The sequence below is a fragment of the Mycetomoellerius zeteki genome, unplaced genomic scaffold (genome assembly GCF_001594055.1).
Source record: "Mycetomoellerius zeteki isolate Tzet28-1 unplaced genomic scaffold, Tzet1.0 scaffold91, whole genome shotgun sequence".
NCBI lineage: Eukaryota > Metazoa > Arthropoda > Insecta > Hymenoptera > Formicidae > Mycetomoellerius > Mycetomoellerius zeteki.
In genome coordinates, this window is record NW_017257947.1 from 70,273 (window position 1) to 93,010 (window position 22,738).

A 22,738-nucleotide genomic window follows, 5' to 3' on the forward strand; every position below is an offset into this window, starting at 1 on the left:
TTATGGCTCGTGGAGCTTTATCTCTGCTGTCTTTCGATAAAGTGATAGCAGCTTGCCCGATATCAGTGAATCGCCGCACAAAAATCCCTGTGCCCATGATAGAAATTTTATTTCTCGTCTTCCTCGTTCACCGATCGAAACTGCTTAAACGACTGTCGCAAAATTATGGCGACACATTAATGGCGAGAAGTGTTAACTCTTTTGCAGTTTCGTAATACTTCAAATAATATCAATTCTAAAAACATCATTCGAATCATATCTTTTAACGAAACGTCACATAAATTCTATAAGAATTATAACAAATTATAGAAATAGAAAAAATATAAAATAAAAAATACATTCCGCCGAATTTATAACGAAATATTTATATAGGTATTTTACGCGTGTTACAGAATCAACATATTATTTTTTTTCTTTACTTGATAGTAAACAAGTAATATTTTAACAGATTATTTTTAACCGCGATTCATATTTCGATAAAATGAAAACAGAGGAAAGCTATTTTAAGATACATTTAAAAACATCGCAAGAAAGATTTATAAAAAAGCACGTACAACACTTTTATTAGTCACATAATACATTTATTTACGCTATTTTATGTTTTTGGTTGCAGACAGAAAGAAATACGGGCTACTTTCTGCTCATTGATAACAATGACTATGTCAGAGGCAGAGTTTTGCTTGTATTCTCATTAAGCAAGTTTACACCGCTTCTGCATATCAACCAGATCTTTTATCTATACGCTCACTGGACACTGAAAAATTTATAAATCTACACAGATCCAATAATTCCGTGAGCGAAAGTCTAAAAAAAAATCTAACGACGCGAGAGGAAATCGCGCGTGAGATTCCCTACATTATTCCATAAAAATCAGATACTCTAGATTCTTCTCTCACTAAACTTTTCTCTTCTTTTTCATTTTACTGTACAACGTTTACAACGATTATGGACTGTCTATTCATAGCAAGAGAGTAGAGGAAGAATTGCTCGATGCATGCGTTATAAAGATAACAAATGCTTATTTAATCGTAAGATCATATAAATTATTCACTTAATCAAATGAAAGTCACAAACGAACATTTTATAAAGCTGCATATCGTAGTGAATAAAGACGGCGAATAAACAAAAAAATAAAAAAACCGTTGAGTATTTGTCTATAAAGCTGGTAGAAATATATATTTAATTAATTGCAGTTATTCTCACCTCATATCCTGTTTACTCAATAGCATTCGAGTTGCAGAAAAAACGGCAAAAAAATCTACTTTGAAAAGATACTTAAAAAAAAGCCGTTTCAAGCGTATCAACGTGCGAATCAATAAATAACATTTTAGATGTTCAAAAATGATAAAATGACATGCATAACTAATCGTTTATATTAGGAAAATATGCGTTGAATATTTGTGACAACTTCTGGAGGCAGCTCAGTAAAAAGAGCATTCCAATCATTTACAAAATCTCGCTGAACAGATTTGATAAATTCCATAACGAGATTTTGCGTTTCTGTAAAAAGGAAAAATATATTGCAATCATTATAAATCAAGTCGAAAAACACTTTAAAGAAAAGACAACTATTCTCACATATTTTTCAAACAAAAATATGTGAAAATAAGTTACATGCATTATTCTCAAATTATTTGTCATGAAATTTATACAAGATAAAAAAAAGGAAATCGTGTTTTAAATTATTAAAAAAAAATCTCTTAAAAAATTCTTTAAAATGCTCAATGCTATTAACTAAATTTAATTAAAATCTCACCGGCATCAAGAGCCTTTTCTTCGTGTAATATGATAACTGCAACTTTTAACAACGTATGAATGTAAGATTGTAAGAGGGTAACTCCAGCTTGATATAACGTAAGAATACTTTGAAACACGGCTTTATGTTCTAAGAAGTCAGCCTTCAAGGGTAGCTGTTCAACGAAAACTGGAAATACTTGTTCAAGTGGCAAATTCGAATAATTCGTGATAATAAGTCGTGCAATTGCCCCAACCACGTTATCACGTGCGGCTGCATCTGTTTCTTTTGCAATAGCACACGACAAAGTTTGAAGAATATTAGGATAATGTCTATGTAATAATTGTTAAGGAATATCAACAAAAAATTTTTACTTGTATAATTACTTTCATGAAAATTTACGAAATAACTATAAAAGAATAGCATTTCTTTATAAAATAAAATTGTATAAAATAATACTCAATATACCATATTGTTGAATAGCAAATTATTGCCAAACTTGGAAAAATAATTAATGATAAATACTCGATCATTACATAACAGAAGGATACGGATAAACTGCTTCTTTTCCATACAAGGCAAGTTCTCCAATTCCAAAGAAGCAATTACTACGAACTTCGCTGCAAGGATCTTGGGCCCCAGTTTGTAGAAAAGTCGGAAGCAGTTGTGAAACAAATGCAGCTGTCATGTGTTTAAGTCCGGATAAACATTCAGATATTGTTCCAACAGCAAAGGATCTCTGTGCCTCCGAATTGTCCATTTTCTGTAAGCATTTTGCTGAGTTAAAATTAAAATCACAAATTTTTCAGAAAAATGCAAGTATAAAAATCGGTAGTACCAATCTTTTTAAAAAGAAAGGCAACATAGTCTGAAAATAGAGTGCAAAATCTTCTGCCGAGAGTACTCTTCCCAAATGAGAAAATACAGTCCCCGCGCATTCTATCAGTAATCCGTCTTGTTCTGCTTCGATGTCGATGCCTTCGATCTCTTCCTGATCCTGACACGCTGTTTTGTCTTCGATAAAAATTATAATTCCGATTTGCGTGCTGATTTATTAATATAACAAACATAAATAAAATACGCAACGCAAATACCTTTCATCACATCCATCACACAATTTACTATGGCTTCTTTATGACCTACGCCGGCGATAACATCTGATTTAACCTGTCTTAAAAGTGTTTGATATGCCTCCAAACCGCAAATGGCAACCGTCGGCTCTTCGTCTAATCTTATGAGCTCTGATAATTTCGGGATAAACATGGAGAGAGCCTTCAACAATGCCTTTTTTCCTTCGTCGGTATTGATTTTCGATAAGTTAATACAAAACTGTAATAGAGCCTCTATACTCGCTTTTCGTATATCTTCTTGAGGATAATTTATCAACTTAAAAATCTCTTCGAAAGATCTTTCGAGGTACGGCATGAACGCTTCTCTGCAACAATATTTTTAAACAGGACTAATTCAGTTATTAACAATTCCAAAAAAGGAAAGCTTACTCTGTGTGTTCCGCAATCTCCTTCAGCGCCATCACGCTTTCTTCTTTCTCTTCCATATAGGCATTTTCAACACTGTAACCGTCGATCTCTTCATCATTATCATCTTCGTTATCGGTGCATTCAATGTCTTCTTCTTCATCTTCTCGTTCATTCTCGGTATCGCTGAGATCATCATAAACTGTAAGAGCGTTAGCTTCGTCATCCTTAAAATGCATCTGTAATGACAATGTTACATTTATACCATTTCCATAAGTTTTTCGACTATCACAATTTGTGCAATAATTACCAAAATTCCATCTGCACTCCGTATACTCATTATCATGTACTCGACGATTTCGGGCAAAGTCACAGCCATCTCTTTCTTCATTATTGTGCTAATAGCGGCGAACAATCCATAAAGAGACTTCCGCAAGTCTGGATCGACCGTATTTCTCAGTAGTTTTATTCCAAGATCAAGTGATGTGGCTGCTAATGGGGCGAAATGTTCCTCACCTATTGACCTGGCTACCACTCCGAGAGTATCTAAAATATTTGAGGTATAAAATATAAAAAATATAATTACAGATTCATTGTAATGCAAGTAACTAATTGAATAAAGTGATTCTCACTAACCTACTGCTTGAACTTGAAGACACATATTTTCCTCGCTCGGCTCTGTGGTAAGATAATTGTTAAGAATATTTATAATTGTTTCGAAATACGGTAATATATGCTCCTCGCTAGCACAAGCGGCAGCGCCTACTGCGCTTAGAGTGAGCTCCTTCACGTGCGGCGATGTATCCGCGTTTAGGATATCGAATAGTCTCTCCATTAATTTGGGCAAGTACGGCAGAATCCTCTCGTTCAAGTTCTCACAAAACATTTCGAGAGCGTAGAACATACGGCCGACTGCGTGCGGTTCTTTCTTCTCTTGTTTAATGTACGAGCATATCTGGCCGAGATATTCAAACAATACAGGCAGCAACTCGGATGAGTATTGTGATATCTCCGGTTGTAAATGTTCGGAGTATTGTCCTAAGGCATAAAGCGCAGCATTGCGCACAACGGGCGAAGGATAGGAGATTCCTTCGCAAATACATCGCAGGAAGAATTCAAGATAATTTGAACGAATATATTCAGCGCAACCTTCTGCTAACACAGCTATAGCCACGTACGACGTCTTCTTTACGTAATCATCTGTGCTTCGGAGTCCAGGTTCAATATGTCGCAACTATGAAATTAATATTTCTTCACTTTAGAATAGTTTTCTTAAATTTGATAGAGAGAATAATCGAAGACACAAAATAATCAACAGTTTGTGGAGATAAAAACGTATAAATTCGTAATTTGTAATATCGATCGATCTCCATAGAGCGAGATGTCAAAGCATTATACGATACAATTCTATAATAGAAATTTTCTATCATAATAAATTTGTTTTTAACATTATAAAGTAAGAAATTCAGACATAAAACTATATATAAACAAAAGCATATTATATGTATAATTAAATCATAATCAAATTGTATATAATAATATATATTATAATCATTATATCAATATATTTGATAAAAAAAATTCTGAAGCTTACCAAATGTGGAATTAACTTTTCCGGCGGCAAGTGCATCGCGAGCAAGTCTAAAGTTTGAGTAGCGCTTGTTAAAACAGTATTTTCATTATCTGTATTTGAACAATCATCGTCTTCCTCTGGCTTACTCATCATGACTGCGAATAACATATCTGCAAATCACGAGATTATTGAATCGTCCTGCTAACATGAGCTAATTACTGAAATAGATCGCTCACCCACGATAGGTTCCACTAATTTGTGCTTTACAAGAGCCTTTTTCTTTAATCTTGCGAGCCAGCCGATAAAACTGATCACCCTAACTTTCAAGAGTTCGTCTGTAGATTTATTAGCAATGATCGTAAGGCACATATGGACAAGAGGTTTCACATGGGGCGTTATTACAACAATCATATTCTCGCACAATTCGTCCAATAATTCAAAACTTTGGATAGCAAAATTATTGTGTTCAGTTTCGGTAAAAGCCTGAATTGTGCTCATTATTAGCGGCATCATTGTAGCATAAGTATGTAGTGTCTGGAATGACATATTTGTCAACAACGATATTTTACAACAATCAACTTTGGGGTGATGAGTGGTTACGTGTAGGAGCGACCAACTCGTAATCGGCAGGTCCCGAATTCGATCCCGACCCTCATCCCATATATGCAGTTTACAAGAGGTTTTTCTGAGAGATATTTACCTCAGTTTTTATAAGAGAGGTGAGTTAGAAAAAGTTTTAAATAAAACTGCATGAGTTAATGATTTCAATCTCCGTTTCGGGGGGGGGGGAATGAATATATATTACATATAAATAAATAATTTAAACTAATATATAAAAACATAAATAACTGTAAACACTGACTAATGTATATATAAATACAATAAAATTATAAAAGTTTAACAAAAACACCGCGTATGATACTAACCGTTTCGTCGTGTTTAGCTACAGGAATAAGATGCCGCAATGTTTCCAAAATATAAAAAGCGGCAGGGTTTCCTAAACTCTGAAGAGTGCTCAATGTTTGAGCGAGAAGCATCACTAGAGATCTGGCATGCGAGGTATAGGCATCCGGAGTAACGTCTGTCATAATTGATAAAGTATAAAGGCCTAGCTAAAATAAAATATTTCGCATGATAAAATAATGGACAGACTTTTGAATATCTTCTTTAAATAAATCTCAAAATTAAATTAAATCTTTCTTGATTACGTACGACTTAGTTGATATTTGATTAATGATATTAAACATGTATTTAATATCACTTTGAAAAAAAAGTTGATATTAAGTTAAGTTTAATTTTTTACTTACTTCTTTATTCTCCAACCTTTCATTAGTAATTAACTGTTGCACATAATGTATAATTTCTGGCCAGCTATTTGTAGGTAATTCATGTTTAACAATGACACCTATTAATTGAGCTATGCTATTTCTAACCAAGTTTGCAGATTCATGCTCTAAAGCCTAAAAAAGATGTAATAGATAACATGAAATTAAAATGTATATAATCATAAATATTACTTAAACAGATAAAATCTCGAGTTGTATGTATCGTAATATTATTGTCTTCTGTTTAAAGAATTATTTTCTAGAATCAAGCTTTAAAATTTACATTCATTTATTTAATTGTTTAAAGAAGCAATACAACTTTAATAGATTTATCTAAGAACATGTACTATGTATCAGAAAACGTAAAATATATAACGGAAATATTGAGTGAATTTAATAATATGAAATTGTGTGATTTAAATCATCAGATGTATTATAAAAATTTCTCACCTGTAATATAATTTTCTTAAATTCGGTTCGTACAGGTATAGACAATTTCGTCCAGTATTTTCCTTTAGTGTAACGTCTTCTAAGAATGAGAGTCGCATACTGCCGCACCTAAAACAATATATATTCCATTTATTATTCTTGCTCAGAGTATAAAGAGTGAATCGACTTAATTCTATGAGGAATTACAAACCTCCGGATTGGATGATGTTACGACAAGTTGGCATAAAGCTGGCACACTATCTGGATTCTGAAGTACTTTCTTGAGTTCTTTAGTTGCCTGAAATTAGACATATTGATACAAAAAACCATTCGAACAAATTACCGGCTGTTTAACATTGCGACAGATGACAATAATAATAGATAATCAAAACAGAAGAATTAAAGATCAGAACGACGTCAAGATCTGACTGAGAGAATTCTGTGAATCCGTGAGAAGACACTTCGCGAGTGTCGAGCGGTGTTATTCCAGTAAAACTGAAAGAGCTAATCGATGGAACGGAAGGAAGACACGTGTTCGCAGTGCGCCTTCAACAGGCTCCGATTTGACAAAGGCAAAACGATGAATATTCGAAATGTACAAACCTCCTGTATCGTAGCACTATCGGACGCGAGTAGGTTTAACAGTAGACGCTCCATTTTTCTTTTTCCCTGTTTTTTTTTTCTTGTTTTAGCCGAAAGGTAAAAATTCGCTCGAGAGCACGGACGGAAGGTCGACTCGACTGCTGCTCACCGCCGCCATTCAGACCTACGAGGGACCTGTTCGGAGCATCATGATTCAGACCTGTTGGCGACGTCTATGTGGATACTCCTTCCCGTCAGAGGGCTCGTCTTGTCGTCCTTGCTGACGATACTGACCTATTCTTTGTTTTCTTTTTTCTCTCTTCGAATCGCGATGATTCCACTGGTCTCAAATGCCGCAAATGGGACGCGATTAAATAGAAAATCAGTACACGTGTCAATTGACACACAAAGATCTTCCATTGAACAATAACTCAGCTGAAACCACGTCAAAACGTGTGACTGCAGCTATCAGTAACCATTTCATATTTTTTTATTTCATGTTTAAAAAATATTTTCTAAAATATGTAATTTTATCTCTGCTAAGATAATACTTCATAATTATTAGTGTATAATAAATTTATATATCGTATTGTCTAATATGCATTTATTATTATTACCAACGATCGGTCATGTCAACATCTTTCAATGTTTGAAACATTTAGTCGAAATCCATAGGATTATAAGGGGATGCTGGAGCCGCCTGTATTACCGATAAAATTAGCGTTTTTAATGTTTTTGTTTCTGTCGAATTTCTTCGTAATGGTTTCACAGAATAAAAATTCCTTTTCCACGATTAAAATGTCCATGCTAATGTATTTGTCGCTGGTGTAATTTGTGTTCAAAGCTGGAAAAAATAAAAAATTACAGATTTCTTTATCCATTTTTATCTCAGTATGGCGACCAACGCTGAAGGTAAAATGAATAAAAAAATTTGTATTTTTTAATTTTTTCTAGCTTTGAACACAAAATACACCAGCGACAAATACATTAGCGTGTACATTTTAATCGTGAAAAAGAAATTTTTATTCTGTGATACCATTACGAAGAAATTCGACAGGAACAAAAACATTAAAAATGTCAGTTTTATCGGTAATACAGGTGGCTCCAGCATCCCCTTAACTTTCCTTGATATTTAATGACATATATGGGTCAATGATTTCCTTAATATTTTTGTGCGATTCTATTTTGCTTTCTAATATTTTTTGTTCTATATATTCATCAAATTCTTATAAATTAATATTGCCTTTGTTAATTACTACAATTTTTGTGGAAGAAATGACATAATCATTTTATAACATTTAAAAAAAAATCAATTGTAAAAAAAATTTTTTTTTAAATAAATTTCAACTAATTACATAGTAAACCCTTATATTAATTACTAAGATAATTATTTTTTTGTGATATATTTTTCAATCGTGACAGATCACTGGCAAACGCAGCTTTCATAGTTTCTGCCGATTAAATATTACACCCATATATAAATTATTTTAATCGATTTTAATCAATATATGGTATGTAATATACCATACATTTAATAAATTAATACCATATATTATATTACATTTAGTTTGTGTCAACTGGGATATGTTATACTTTTTAATCAGATGTCGAACATAATTCTTGTTTATCATTACAATATAATTTTTTGTGTCTTTTAGAACATTTTCTTTTTTATCTAAACATCTACAATAATCTTTTTTATCTAAATGTCCACATAGTATAAATCGCTAATTTATCACTCTGGATCTAATCTTCCCGCATATTGTGGACCAGTTTATTATTTTAGAACAAACTCTTTCCTATGGAATGCATCCTCCACTACCCTTCGTTCACTTCTCTCATCTTCTTTTTTTTTTCCTTTCTGTTTTCGCTCTCGTAAACCCCTCAATATATTCCAGTCATCTTAATTTTTTTAGATCAGTTTTAAAAATTCATCTATAAATGCACGCCTGCAATGTGATTACAGTTTAGCTTACATCCTCTCTATTTGAAGTTCAATATGCTACGAGCATTTTGACATGCAAGTGAACTGACAAGCAGCGATCTATCAGCGAATTATTGGCAGATTCGAACAGAAATTGCAGGATGGCATCGATTTGCGTGTCCACATTAAGTTCTTCTGTTAGAGAACTGCAAAGCTTGTAAGCAGGAAATACGACAGATCACTGGCAAGCGCGCGCACGCGCGCACACACACGCACACACGCACGCACGCACGCACGCACGCACGCACGCACGCACGCACGCACGCACGCACGCACCCTCCAGTTTTTGCCGATCAAATTGATTGAAGTTGAATATATTCAGTTGTTATATTTTGTCGAGAAATTTAACTATCTTCTACCAATATTCTGTAGGCAACATTGCACGTACGGTAAATTCTGTGTGGTCAAATTCAGTCTCAAATTCAGTTTTTTTTCTACCAACAATATTTATGACAAACATTTAGTTCGTTTTCAGCGAATTAACTCTGTCCAATATATAGAATAAAATTTATGAAAGGCGTATTAGACTTATCAGTTTACTTGAGATTAAAGTATTTTATGTACAGTTGTGTCTTGAACACGCGTGTGCGATACTTGGGGTATCTTTATGCGTTCTCCACAACACGAAACTTGACATGAGTGTCGGTACTTGAGCTATAAGAGAGCAAATCTTGAGACTTACCTTCCTTGACCTCCTTGCACTTCTCATCATTTTTATTACCACTCGTTTAATTTGATACATACATTGAAAGAATGATTTGGCTGAGGTATTTAAAAATATAGCTGTAGATCTGAAAATTTCTTTAACCAATCAAAATAAATACGTAGGATTCTCAAATTGATTGCTAGACTGTTGTACAATAATTATCATATCATGCTTGAGATTTCCACGTAATTATTTTGATGGTCCAATAAAATTATTTTTAAATCTGTATATAGCTAAATTTTTAGATACTTCAGCAAAATCGCATTCTTTCCATGTGACTAAATATTTTAAAAGTTTGCCTGTCAATATGATTTTTCGATCAAAATATAAAGAAACATATAACTGAGAATTTATCATTTTCGAATTTACACATTATTAAAAATAAATTGCTACTAGAAACAGTGAGATAATTTTACATACAATTATAATGTATCATTATTGTTTCATCTATTATAAAATCTTTAATTTAAATCTCAAATGAGAAAATTATAATTTTTATTTGTTAAATTCTAGCAATTCGAGATTTTAAAATTTATTAAAGAAGAATTGCTCTTGAAGATATTTTTCCTATTATCTATATTAATCATATTTAATTAATTAATTAAAACAAAAGACATTTTACTAAAATTTTAAAATTAATTTAGTACAGCGAAAAGACAAAGTCGTAAATATTATCGTTATTTAATGTGCATTTTTATTTAAGTTTTCGCAAATATATATATTTCCTATTTTTGACCGAGAAGAATCAATATTTTTTACTACGCGCGAGGCTTATCTTCTTCCTTGATGGAACTAACACCGCCTCAGTAACACGAACACTAAATACCAAAACGAAGGCTGTCAGCAACGTCGTTGAGCGACTCTTGTTGCACCTCGTGCGTGCATTCGTCGTCGACTTAATGTGCATTCCGCTCGCGACGTTCACTAAAGAAAAATTCCTTTCCTATTTTATTCGATCTCAATAACTAAAGACCTTTTGACGAAATTCAGTCAAAAAAGATCACTTCTCGAAAATCGCGATAAAGTTTTATTAAATTGTCTTGTTCTTAGTTCATGCAGTTTTTTGACTGTCGTTTCGTGGAATTTAATATTTTAGGTAATATAAATATTATATAATGCTTCTCGTAATAATTAAAATATAGCTTAATTAATTAATTCTTTTTTATTAATACGAGAAACATTAAAAAGACAAAACTTTATCACCCAAAAGCCTTTTCGCTACGAGAAATGCTAACAATGTTTTTTCTTCTTTTATTACTTCTCTCATTTTTTTCTCGCAAATATTAAGACATGTACTATTAAGAACATGTCCATTAATAGCAATAATAAAATTGTATAGTAAATATATTCTACATTAATGATAATTACAAAATTGTTGAAAACGAAAGGATTAAGAGTTCATGGTACAGCAACATAGGCTACGTTTACACCGTGCGTTTAGTCCGCGACCTATACGATAGGTGTCTTTGTTTAACCTACAGGCTAAACAAGGACATCTATCGTATAGGCCGCGGCCTAAACGCACGGTGTAAACGTAGCCATGGACTCTATACGTCCATTAAATTTAGGTAGGTATACGTTGCATCAGGTGATTTCTTCGTCGCATGCAATGCAGTGTGGTCTGTTATATGGCTGAATTAGTATACTTTTAAAACTTAAAGTGAGATAAATATATGTTTGATGATGTTTTGCTAAAGCAAGAAAGTTCTAGTACAATTTAATAGAAACCTCCCCCTCTCCCCTCTACAGAGTTTAACCACGAGCAATTTTATTCATTCGAGCACTACTATTTTATTCATTCTTATTTACTGAAGTTGACAAAAACAACGAATCAATCAAATGTTTATCATCTCATCATAGTCGAACTCTGTTGTAGACCGAGTCTCAGTGCACACAGTCTAAAGTAAGAACAAAAAACAAACCCATCATTTCAAGCCTCGCGTTCACATGAAGTCCCGAGAGCTATCAGAATCAATAGGAATCCGAGAAAAACCGTAGAACGGAAACATCCCAATTTCATCATCAAAGGGAACTTACCTCATAGAGAATCCGTCTTCCCCGAGATGTTTCCTCCAACCGCACCGATAACGTTCTAACGTCAGCACTATTTCGGGAGCTGACAAAAACCGATCGCCGCGTTTCCGCGATAGAAACAGATAGGAAAGCGCGACTTCGTAGATCTTAACACCGTCGGACGCGATTTTCCCAAAAGACTGCGCCGGTGTCTTGAACACGTGACGGACCTCTCTCCTCCCCGCTGTTGTTGCTCAAATAAGGCGCGACCGTCGGTCTAAAAAGACCGAAAAAGAAGAAGCCTTCCGCCGCAGTCACTTTTATGGCGGGCAAACATGCCCTTCCAGCAAACGTGGCGCACAGCGTTTCTTAACGACATATTGCTGTCGCTCACGATGCATCCTGTCCGTCTACGAAGCGTTTAACATTGAAATTCAACAAATCCGAGGTATAAATCCTTGCGCGGAAACCGCACAATTTTGATATCGTTTTTCTTATGATCTACTTAATTTCTTACAAAATATACCGTTTGGACAATATTTTCTTTTTTTAAATCTTTTTTATATAATTAAGACTTTTTCTAATGCTATAAGAAGGTAAAAAAAAAAAAAGGAAACTTGCTTGAGTTTTGATAAAACGCGTCATTTTTATTCGTCGTTCGATGACGATATGTCTCCAAACTGTCTGATGACTGATATTGGGGAATTTGCCAGTCGGGAGATGAAGTAAATATCTGGAAAAAATCTTCCGCGGTATCAACAAACTTATCGTCACCGCAAAACGTTGTGACGTAAACGACTTATGTGGGGCTACTGTTTTACAGTTGAATCATTCGCGTTTATAGCATGTATGACACCCCCATTGACGTCATAGATCCCTTGTTTCGAGCAAATCGATGCTTTTAATTATCAACTAAAAATCACAATAAATTAATGAATTTGTAATTATTGCGAAAAAATTATTTTTTCAAAATATTTTTTACTATATTCAAAGTATCATTGAACAACATAAAGACATAAGAAATGAAATTCTTATTCTCGTAATATATATGAAATAGTTTATTCTTATATCTCACACAATTTTTTAAAATTTCTAATTTATTTTGCGATTCTTATTCTTATTTACGACAGAATGTATTTTTATAAAATGTAACTTTTTATTTTTTACAATTATTATTTTATATCTAATGTTCTGAAAAAAATCGTTCATTAAAGTTTCGTATTTCATGAACACTTATGTCATTTATAACACATATCTATTTGAATAATATCAGGATGGAAAATCGGGTACAAGATCAGTGAAAAGATCGATAGAGAATTTTCTTAGCAAACATTATTTAATTCTACAGACTTACTTTCTGTGTTCAAGACTTAAATTAATTACATCGATTAATGAATTATAAATATAAATAGGATACGGTAGAGATGCATCAACAGCAATTTTTTAAAGCGGATGTATCTCTCGATGCGAGTCGCATTATTTGCATTTGAGCCACGATTGATCCCCATACAGCAGAAATGTCCAAATTAAATGTCACAAGACAATCTAAAGATATCGCAAGGTGTGTAGGATATCTGTATGATCGGGATATTTCTGCTGTGTGAGTCGTGATATTTGTGATACATCTTCCGTAACTATATTTTACATTTTTCTTTTTACATACTTTGTTTATTTACGTCGCAAATCGGGAATCAAGTTATCTACCTTTCTCGTGTATATTTCTACGAATTTATTGGACTATGAAGACCTTGAAAAATCTGCAATTCTAAAACTGTATGCGCATAAGTCAATGATTTCCAATTCTAAGTAAAGCAAATAAATGTTAATGAACTTAATGAAGTATTAATTTTTATAGCTAGTCTTAGCTATTGAGATTACGTCCTATTAATTCGAAAATATGTGTGAAAATGTAAGAAGTTTTCAAACTAAAAGTTTCAAGATTTACAAGAGTTCACGTATTGAATTCATTCAATGTTACTTAATAAAAAATTGCCATGATGTTAAATTTAACTTCTAATTCTGCGTACTTTTTTTTTAAAATATCGAAATGCACGTGAGAGAATTTAACTTTAAGATTGGTCATTTTCATTCTCAAAAGTGCGAGGCGTTTCAACGTTTGAGATACGAAACTTTCAATAGAAATAATTTTACGAATAAATTGAAGTATGCAGGACTCTCGATAATAAACGTAGAAATAATGTGGCAAATGAGAGTAATAGCACGGTTAGCGGAGCGTAATTTTTTTTTAATATATTATGTATAAAATCTATTACATATATTATAAATTCTTCGAACGTTTCGGTCTCATTTAGGGCCATCTTCAGTAAATTTTAGCGAACAAAGCAAACCTCACGCTCAATCGTAATGGTGATCAATAATAATTTAACGGATTTAATGACTTGTCTCTTTTCTTCGGAAAAAAATGTCTTCACATACTGTATTTGATCTGATCGTAGTACATCGTCGTAGGTGGAGATGTCGACGCGTGATGAATATTCGTAGAAACTGTGCCAGGTATATTGGATATGCTTAGGCCGCCGATGTTGCTCAGATTTAACGAACCTAGTGAACTTAGAGAGCTCAAGGTCACCGAACTTCCCGGATGCGCGAAATAGGATGGTTTCCGGTCAATGATGCCGCCGCCAGAACTGTTCGAACTGGAGTTGGAATTGGTGCACTGCATTTTTATTCCTGAAACAGATTAGATTATCAATTATTTCGAAGCTATCTCTTCATAAAAGTATACCTCTCTAAAATACTACTTAAAATTCTTTTAGCAATCTATTAATTTTCTTTTAGTAAAATTACAATTGAACTACTGTGCTTAAAAATTGATACTTTAACCTAAATTATTCTACTTAAAGTCGGTTATTAAAACTCGGTTTCTAATCTTTAGAGTTATAGCTTATAATTTAAGGACTTGCGGTCGATACTCGTGGATTTCTTTGTTAGTTTTAACGTAAAGTGTGAAGTCCGAAAATATTTGATTCCGATCTTCAAACATTCTATGTATCCGGATAAGATTTCATCCAGTTTTGCTACTTAAGAATGCACACGATGTAAGAGTAACGGTGGAAAGAAACGAAAGATCTCACGATAGAAATTGGTACTTAGGCACAGGCATCCATAAATCTAAAGCTCCGCCAGTTCTCAAGTAGCTTTCTCTCGAGCGGCCACTTCACTCGTGTCTCAATTTTATTCTGTTTTTTTTTTTTCTCTTTTGCATCCCCATATATTAATTTTTGCTTTTCACAAGTGGATCACAGATTTACCAAGATTTGCTTGATCTCCTTTGAAAACTTTTCTCTTTTCTTGCAAGAACGCTTAAAATATATTTTGCATATATCGAGCAAATTTTTAATATAATTTAGATATTTTAACTTCCTAAAACTTCGAAATTTCGAAATTACGTCATGTCATTCCTCGAAGATTTGAAGATTGGCGAGTTCTCTCGATTCGACATCGCGACGCCTCGGAAAGACGTCCACGTGGGTGGTCCGATGGCGCTGCTGCCAGTCAAAATCCCTCTCCGTAAATCCAAATGCTCTCGGGCACGACCGTGCTTGCGCCATTTCTTCTTGTTCTTCTTTTTCTTTTTCTCTTCTTCGGGAGCACACCCGCGGCAGCGCCCGCGCGAGGATGCTGGCTTTCAAGAAGCACAGAAGTTGCTTCTAACCGAATACCGGCACAACAGGCCATAGTTCGGAGCAAAGAGATCGCGCTCCAGAAATATACGGAGAGCACGGCGTGTAAGAAGAGTAAAAAGACATGCCTGCGTGGCGTCTGTGTGGATCGATCTCGTTTACACTTCACTGTGACTGACGGAAGACGAATAAGAAGAAGAAGAACAAGAAGTCTGCGGTGGAGGAAGCGTGGGTGGCGGCGTTTATCTCCTGTCGATCCGCATTGTATCGAGATACAGAGGAAAGAGACTTACTCTCCTTAATCGAGATTAGACCAATTTTCGTAAATCGGGATAGAAGCTTTTGTAGAAACTTTGAAACATGCTGATAAATATTTTCGCCGCTTACTTCGACCAATTAGGTTGTACGCATAATGATATCAAATTACATGTAATTCAAATACGTCTGAAATTTTTTTCAGATACTTTAAACGTTAAACTTGCAGAAATAGTTTAGAATAAATTATTTAACCAGTTTTTCAAAAAGCATACAGCATTGTCAAGAAAAAAAAATTTATTTTATTCGAGATTTATAAAACAGTCGGATTAACTAATAATTGTTGAAAAGTTTAAGAGCGAATCGAAGACTTATGAGGGTTTAAATAAACGATTTGCGGATCTCGACGTGCTATTGGTAAGTTAACGCCGTAAATATTACGATGCTCCATTCTCTGTAGGGTTAAGGCCGAATTAAGTCACCTCGTTTATACCTTCGATAAATATTTAGGCGATAAACGATTTGAGCGCGCACTTGCTAGCACGCGACTACACTGAAGAGGCAAAAAGCATTTTACGCGCGTTTCACTTCAATAGTGATTATTTTGTGTGATGCATGTGTGAAACATCTACTTATCATATCGACTTCGTTTATCAAAGAAATGGATGCCTTTCTAAAATATTATCAACACAAAAAAAATTTAATCTAAGAAAATGCATTTAAAATATAGTTGCATAGGCTGCGAATAAGACATCTCAAGTTCAGTACGTATAATATATCTTTGCCTCGCAGGAAAAACTGTCAAGTGTTTTGTTATCGTTGCCATAACGCGGTGTTAACGAGCGTTTTATTATCGCGTTGTTGGGCATAGACGTTGGCTAAATTAATCTCGCGAGGAAAGGAAACGACGCTTCCAGTCTTACGGCGGGTTACACGTGTTAAGTTACAAGGTACAAGTTACGAGCTCGAAGCGTCGTACAGGCGTGACAGGGACGTCGCCTCAGTTAATCGTTTCTGTCAACGGCGCCGATGTGCACTGTATCCACCCATCCTGTGTATTCCAGTGATATTAATCTTTTTAACACACTATTATGGTCAATCAAAATTATCTAAATAAATTTTGATATTAATTATTTACTAATACAAATTATTTAAATACACCTTATGTTTGTATATTTTTTTGTTTGATATGGTGTGAAAGTAAATGCAATACGCAGGATTCGCTATACTTAATGTTGTGTATGTTTATACTGTTTGTAAATATAATTACGTATTAATGCATTGTAGATTTATTGAGCACTATAGATGTAATTAAAAAAATTAAATTGAATTGAAATGATATAAAATACGCTCATATAATGAAAATTATATGATAATTACATTATCAAAGCGGAGAATAATTTTAAACTGAATGGATCCAATTAAATAAAAATTAATAAAAAATTACCTCTTCTATAATAAAACATTATCTCTTTTGTACCGATTTGTCGAACTTTGACCTGATATACCCATGAAATTCTATAGCTATAGAGGAAGGATGGAAGGCTCGAAAGAGTAGTGCTGTCGTTTTACTTTGCAGGACACGGCGCCTGAAAGATCGTAAACTGTCTCCAATTTTCCAGATGGCCCCTAAATGACGTCGCGGATCCATCAACATTGTCCTCGCGATGCGAAAAGAATTCAAAAATCGCTGCAGGCATGATTTCGTTTCGTTGCATTTGTTCGCGTCATGTTCTACGGTTTCGTATTTTATTCAAGCTCGTATAAATTTTTAAAAAATTTTTCAACAACGTTCCAAAAGATTGCTTTCAATTCAAGTACCTTCTCGTGTTACCTTCTCAATTCGAGTAAATATCCCACGCCTCTCATTTGTAAACCATTCTATCTTCCGTTTTTGCAATTTCTTTTTATATTCTTATTTCGTATTTTATATTACACTTTTAGTATTATATATTATGTACCTATTACAACAAGTTACACAACTTTACATAAGATAACATTAGTCATTCGGTCATACAAATCATTAAAATTAAAGTTTTAGAGGTGCAGACTTTTTCGACTAGTAATAATATTTTATAAAATTTTTACTAAAGTTTAACCTAATAATGGATAAAATAATAGAGAATGTCAAGACAATGGCTGGATACAAAAAAGGAGACAAAAAATTTTACATAATGTGTTATGCAGATGACGCAGTACTGATGGCCGACAACGAAGATGATCTACAAAGGACTCTATACAGATTCAACGTTACAGCTAGGAAATATAACATGATTATTTCGGTGGAAAAAATAAAATGCCTGACGGTTGCAAGGGAACCGATGAGGTTCAAGTTAGAAGTGGATGGGAAAATAATAGAGCAAATAATGTCGTTCAATTATTTGGGAATAGAAGTAACGAGTGACCGCAACATCTACATGGAGACAATAAAACAAATAAGAAAAGCAGCAATTGTCTCGGGAACATCGAGAGAGATAGTATGGAAGAACAAACACCTCAGCATAGAGGCTAAGGCAAGAACATATAAGACCTGTGTCCGTTCAATATCAACCTACGCGATAGAAACTAGAGTGGACACGAAAATAAAACTAAACAAGCATTAAGAACATCGGAAATGAAAATCTTAAGATCCACGGTAGGGAAAACAAGACGTGACCGCGTAAGAAATGATAACATAAGACAACAATGCAATATTCAGGATATCGTAAGATGGGGAAGAGAACGAAGGAGGAACTGGAACCAACACATCTCCAGAATGAACAGGGATAGGTTAGTGAAGATAGCACGAGATGGCAAACCAAAGGGATCTAGACTACCGGGAAGACCCCCGAAGAGATGTCGGGACAGCTGGACATCAGTCTCGCAGGAGGATAAGACCAAAGGCCTAACGTAAGAAGAAGAAGAAGAAGAAAATTTTTACTAAAAAATTATGTAACATATAAACTATTTAAAAACTAATGACACAAACTCATAATCTAAATAGTGATACACAGAAAGCTGTTTTAAAAATTATTGAGACTAATTTTTAGCAACTTTCAATGCTTTGGCAACTAATAACGCGATTAAAAATACATACATGACAGAACAAAAACAGAACAAAATACTATGAAGTTACACGATAACTCACCGTGATCCGCGGCAGGAGTCGGACACCCACTGTGTGGCGAACTGACGTTGGTCACAGGGCTGCTGTTACCCGGCTGCTCCTGCATAGATTGCATGGTGATATTAACGCCGTGGCCGACAGCATTGTTGACCCCCGCGAGGCCATAACCGACATAATAATCTTGTCCAGGCGCTTGAGTGGTAGGTGTCGAGTTAGCACACTTGTAACCCATCATGGCCTCGTCCTTGTAGTCGGCGTGATGTTGCGGATGATGATCCTTCATCGTTGAGAATCCGTCGGTCGATGGCCTGTACGCCGTCAGCTGATCCTGGCCACGAGCACCGAAAGATCCAGGCTCGCTCTTGAACGTCACTAACTCACCGTTCCTGTAGACCGGCGCTGGCTCGCCGCCGGTCTTATACGTGACTTCGGTGGTCTTGTAAGTCACCTCGGCTATCGACGGCCCAGACTTGTACGTCGCTGAACTCTCCGGATATGCCCAATCGGCGGACACCGCCGCACTCGGCGCGTACATGGCGTACTCCTGGTAATTTTGATACTGATTCTGGTAGCCGTTCGCGTATTCGATGCCACCAGGTCCGGCGGCTAGATTTTCGTAGGGACCAGGCGTCTGCACGCCGACTCCGGGTGCGGCGCTCGAATAATATTGCGGATATTGCGGCTTCATCGCTTGACACTTGCGTCGAAAGCCGCGTGGTCGCCGCCGAAAACTGCCCTCCTCGAACATGTACTCAGTGGAAGGATCGATGGTCCAATAGTGACCTTTGCCGGGTCGTCCCAAACCCTTGGGCAGCTTGATGAAGCATTCGTTCAGACTGAGATTGTGGCGCACCGAATTCTTCCAGCCCTGATAAGTGCCACGGAAAAAAGGAAAACGCTGCTGCAAAAATGAATAAATCTCCGAGAGGGTCAGCCTCTTGCCTGGACTCGACTGGATCGCCATCACAATCAGCGCGATGTAGGAATACGGCGGTTTTTCCTGGCGTCGCGAGCCAGGTTTCCTCGCCTGCATCTCGCTACTCGTCGGATTGCACATGAGCGGTTCTAAGCTTGTCTCCTGGGGCAGACTACCTGCGCTCATCGGCAATATCGATCGTGCGGTCGAAGAGTTTGGATGCACGACAACCGTCTGCTCCTGTTGCTGGTGCAGGTTGCTGGCGTCGGACTCGTTCTTCATGGTCAACCGCATGTTATCGATGCCAGGGTCACGGGGCATCGACGGCACGATTACGCTCTGGTCCATCGAGCTCTGATTCCCGGCTGTCAAAGTCCGCCGGTGGCGAACATCCTACACGCGAATATATCCCTTGGATTTCCAGGATATAGTCGGAGTACCACAATCTTTGAACACACTATTCCGAAGAACTATGTTGAAGATTTCTTCGAGTGATGCTCGGCACGCAACAGTAACACGATTGTACCAAAAAACGGAAATGGCACGCGCTATATTTTACTGAAAAATCAACATCGCGCGAGCCGATCCGTTCGAGGATCCCATCGTTCAGCGGAGCAACGGCCCCCGCCGCCCGAGGGGGACCTTCGCCGCCTTGTAGTAAGCGCGACGCCGAGGTCGCGGATATTTACACGGTTGGATGTAAATTGTTTGCGCGATTCTGCCGCGGAGGGGTCAATTATTTAGACTCGCTTCGTCGGCACGTAACGGGCTTACGTCGGGGCTCGAGTCGCTATGATGCGCCGCTAAGTGTTTTCGGATGACTGCTGCTCGCCTCGCATGGCACGGGAGCGGAATCTGGATCACGGATGACGTTGATCGCGGCGTGACAGGGTCAGAAACGGGCGTCCCCCACGTGGGCGGTTCGGACCAAGTCGGGCATCCGGGATTCGGATTGGTCATGTGCTGATGTTCCACACGAAAAGTCAGATGCTGTGCCCAATGGCGCCCCGTACCGCCTTCGACTCCAACGTTTTCTCCTTTCATCGTCATGGAATTATGGGGAAGTGAATTGCGTAATGACGTTATTTGGATTTGTCGGCGAAGGTACGTGACATTGTACGACTCGTTACAATCTGTTACAATAATTATACAAGAATGTTACAATTATCTTTGATTCTGCCAGAAGAATATGGGATAGAACTTGATATTCGCTCGCTGAAGCGACGTGAAAATGTATATCCAAGAAATGAAGAAATATTGATTAAAATCCGCATGATATGATTTTAGAATATTAAAAGAATCCAGAAATCCGTCTGAGAGTCGTCCAAGGGATGTCTCGAAAATTCAAAAACATTTCATCCTTTTAATTTCTCATTAGTAAATTCGAAATTTGAAGTATGTAGATCATAATGAGACACTCGTAAAAGAGAAAGATGTAATAGTTACCACAATTCAGAAAACATATGAAAAATATATGTCACGAAAACAGATTTTTTATGTTAATTTATATGGCTTCATATCGTAATAGTTGCGTTAAAGAAAAATAACGATCGAACCGAGATATGTTATTGTTTTTAGAATGGGAATGAATCAAATTGCATTCATCTAAATATATATATCAATATACATATTTTAATGAAATAGTAATTAATAATGTTTATTCAATAATGTTTGCAAAAATATCAAAGTCGCTTATTAATTCTAAATATTAAATATCGTTAAATATTAAATTATGAAGATCTTTGTAACTTTAAAATTAAAAATCTTCTTAAATTAAAAATTGTATTAGAATTTCAAATTTTACGTTGAGATTTTATTTATTTAAATAAAATATTTATATTTTATCAAAATATCCAATCATTATAATTGAAAATCTAATTAAAAACTGTTGTTTTCATTATGAAAAAAATTAGCTTTAGATTAAGTAAAGTTTTCATGATTGTACATTGATTTCAAGATATCGCGAATGTATTTGAGTACACTTGATATCAGTTTATTGACGCAAAATTCCCACTACGATGTAAACGTTCAAGCGTTCGCCAATATCCTTTTTCACGAGCGGTTCGTACTTAGTTTGCTTGAAAATTACAAGTGAGTATTGCTTCGTCGGATATCGCTATCTGTATACTTACGATGAGTAATGTATCCGTCTTCGGAACCGCGTGATGCACAGCCGCGAATGCATATGACGCGAAGACGAAGAGGATCCTATTGGTCCATTTCTTAGCCAACGAGATGCTGCGAGTTTTGCTCCGCCCGCTAGTATATAGAACCGCCTTAGCTGTCTACTCACATCAGAGTCGTCGCAAAACAGCAATTTTTTCCTCGAGCGAAAATCTCCTACATCAATTTTCTTCAAATTTGGAACCAACGTGTTGCTATAAAATAAAACAGTTAAAACCTCGACAAAAAATTGAAGTTATTTGTCTATTAATAATTAAATTGCTAACAATTAAAGGTTGTATTTCAATTAAAATTCCTTCAAATAATATTTCTGTTTTATCTAGAAAGAGATAATTAATTGAAGAGATAATTAATTGAACGTCTGAATTTTTTCTAAGCGGTTTCTTTTCCACGAAAATTTGAAGGATTTGGAAATATTGCCTTATTTTGAAACATATATTAATAAATTAGTACACAGAGAATGTCTAATATTTTCAAATATATGTGTGCATCATTCAGACATCTAATAAACGTTCTTTTTCTTTTAAACCATCATTAAAGAATTATCACATATATTTTGTCTTTCCAATTTGATTACGATATAATTATAACTGACTGTGAAGGCTAGAAATAATTTTATGGCACATTTTGCTGCGCGTGTAAATCCTCGTACGTCTTCGAACGATGCTTATCAGGCAATCGTCACTCGATACCAAAGAGGACATCAATGATCAAAATGTCAATGTCGGTCGATCGAGACGAGATGTTTATTCGCCTTCACGCGTGACCGAGTGTCGAATGACCAACAACGACAGAAAGAGAATTCATGCCT

At 35.6% G+C, this 22,738-nt stretch overlaps 2 protein-coding genes across 2 annotated transcripts; both read right to left on the reverse strand.

The window, feature by feature from the left end:
* Window positions 1-572: 572 nt before the first annotated feature.
* Window positions 573-7,524, reverse strand: LOC108730398 (importin-4). The gene is made up of 16 exons (XM_018460081.1): window positions 7,414-7,524; window positions 7,141-7,314; window positions 6,749-6,835; window positions 6,559-6,666; window positions 6,091-6,243; window positions 5,710-5,895; window positions 5,020-5,317; window positions 4,805-4,953; window positions 3,847-4,444; window positions 3,521-3,756; window positions 3,235-3,449; window positions 2,830-3,170; window positions 2,574-2,749; window positions 2,287-2,498; window positions 1,757-2,067; window positions 573-1,500 (listed from the first exon to the last, which is right to left on the reverse strand). Exons 2-16 carry the CDS (start codon window positions 7,192-7,194, stop codon window positions 1,376-1,378), a joined length of 3,249 nt encoding a protein of 1,082 aa, XP_018315583.1. The 5' UTR covers window positions 7,195-7,314; window positions 7,414-7,524; the 3' UTR covers window positions 573-1,375.
* A 6,594-nt stretch (window positions 7,525-14,118) lies between these two features.
* Window positions 14,119-20,255, reverse strand: LOC108730385 (forkhead box protein biniou). The gene is made up of 2 exons (XM_018460044.1): window positions 18,849-20,255; window positions 14,119-14,513 (listed from the first exon to the last, which is right to left on the reverse strand). The coding sequence occupies exons 1-2, from the start codon at window positions 20,089-20,091 to the stop codon at window positions 14,251-14,253; spliced, it is 1,506 nt and encodes a 501-aa protein (XP_018315546.1). The 5' UTR covers window positions 20,092-20,255; the 3' UTR covers window positions 14,119-14,250.
* Between the last annotated feature and the right edge of the window lie 2,483 nt (window positions 20,256-22,738).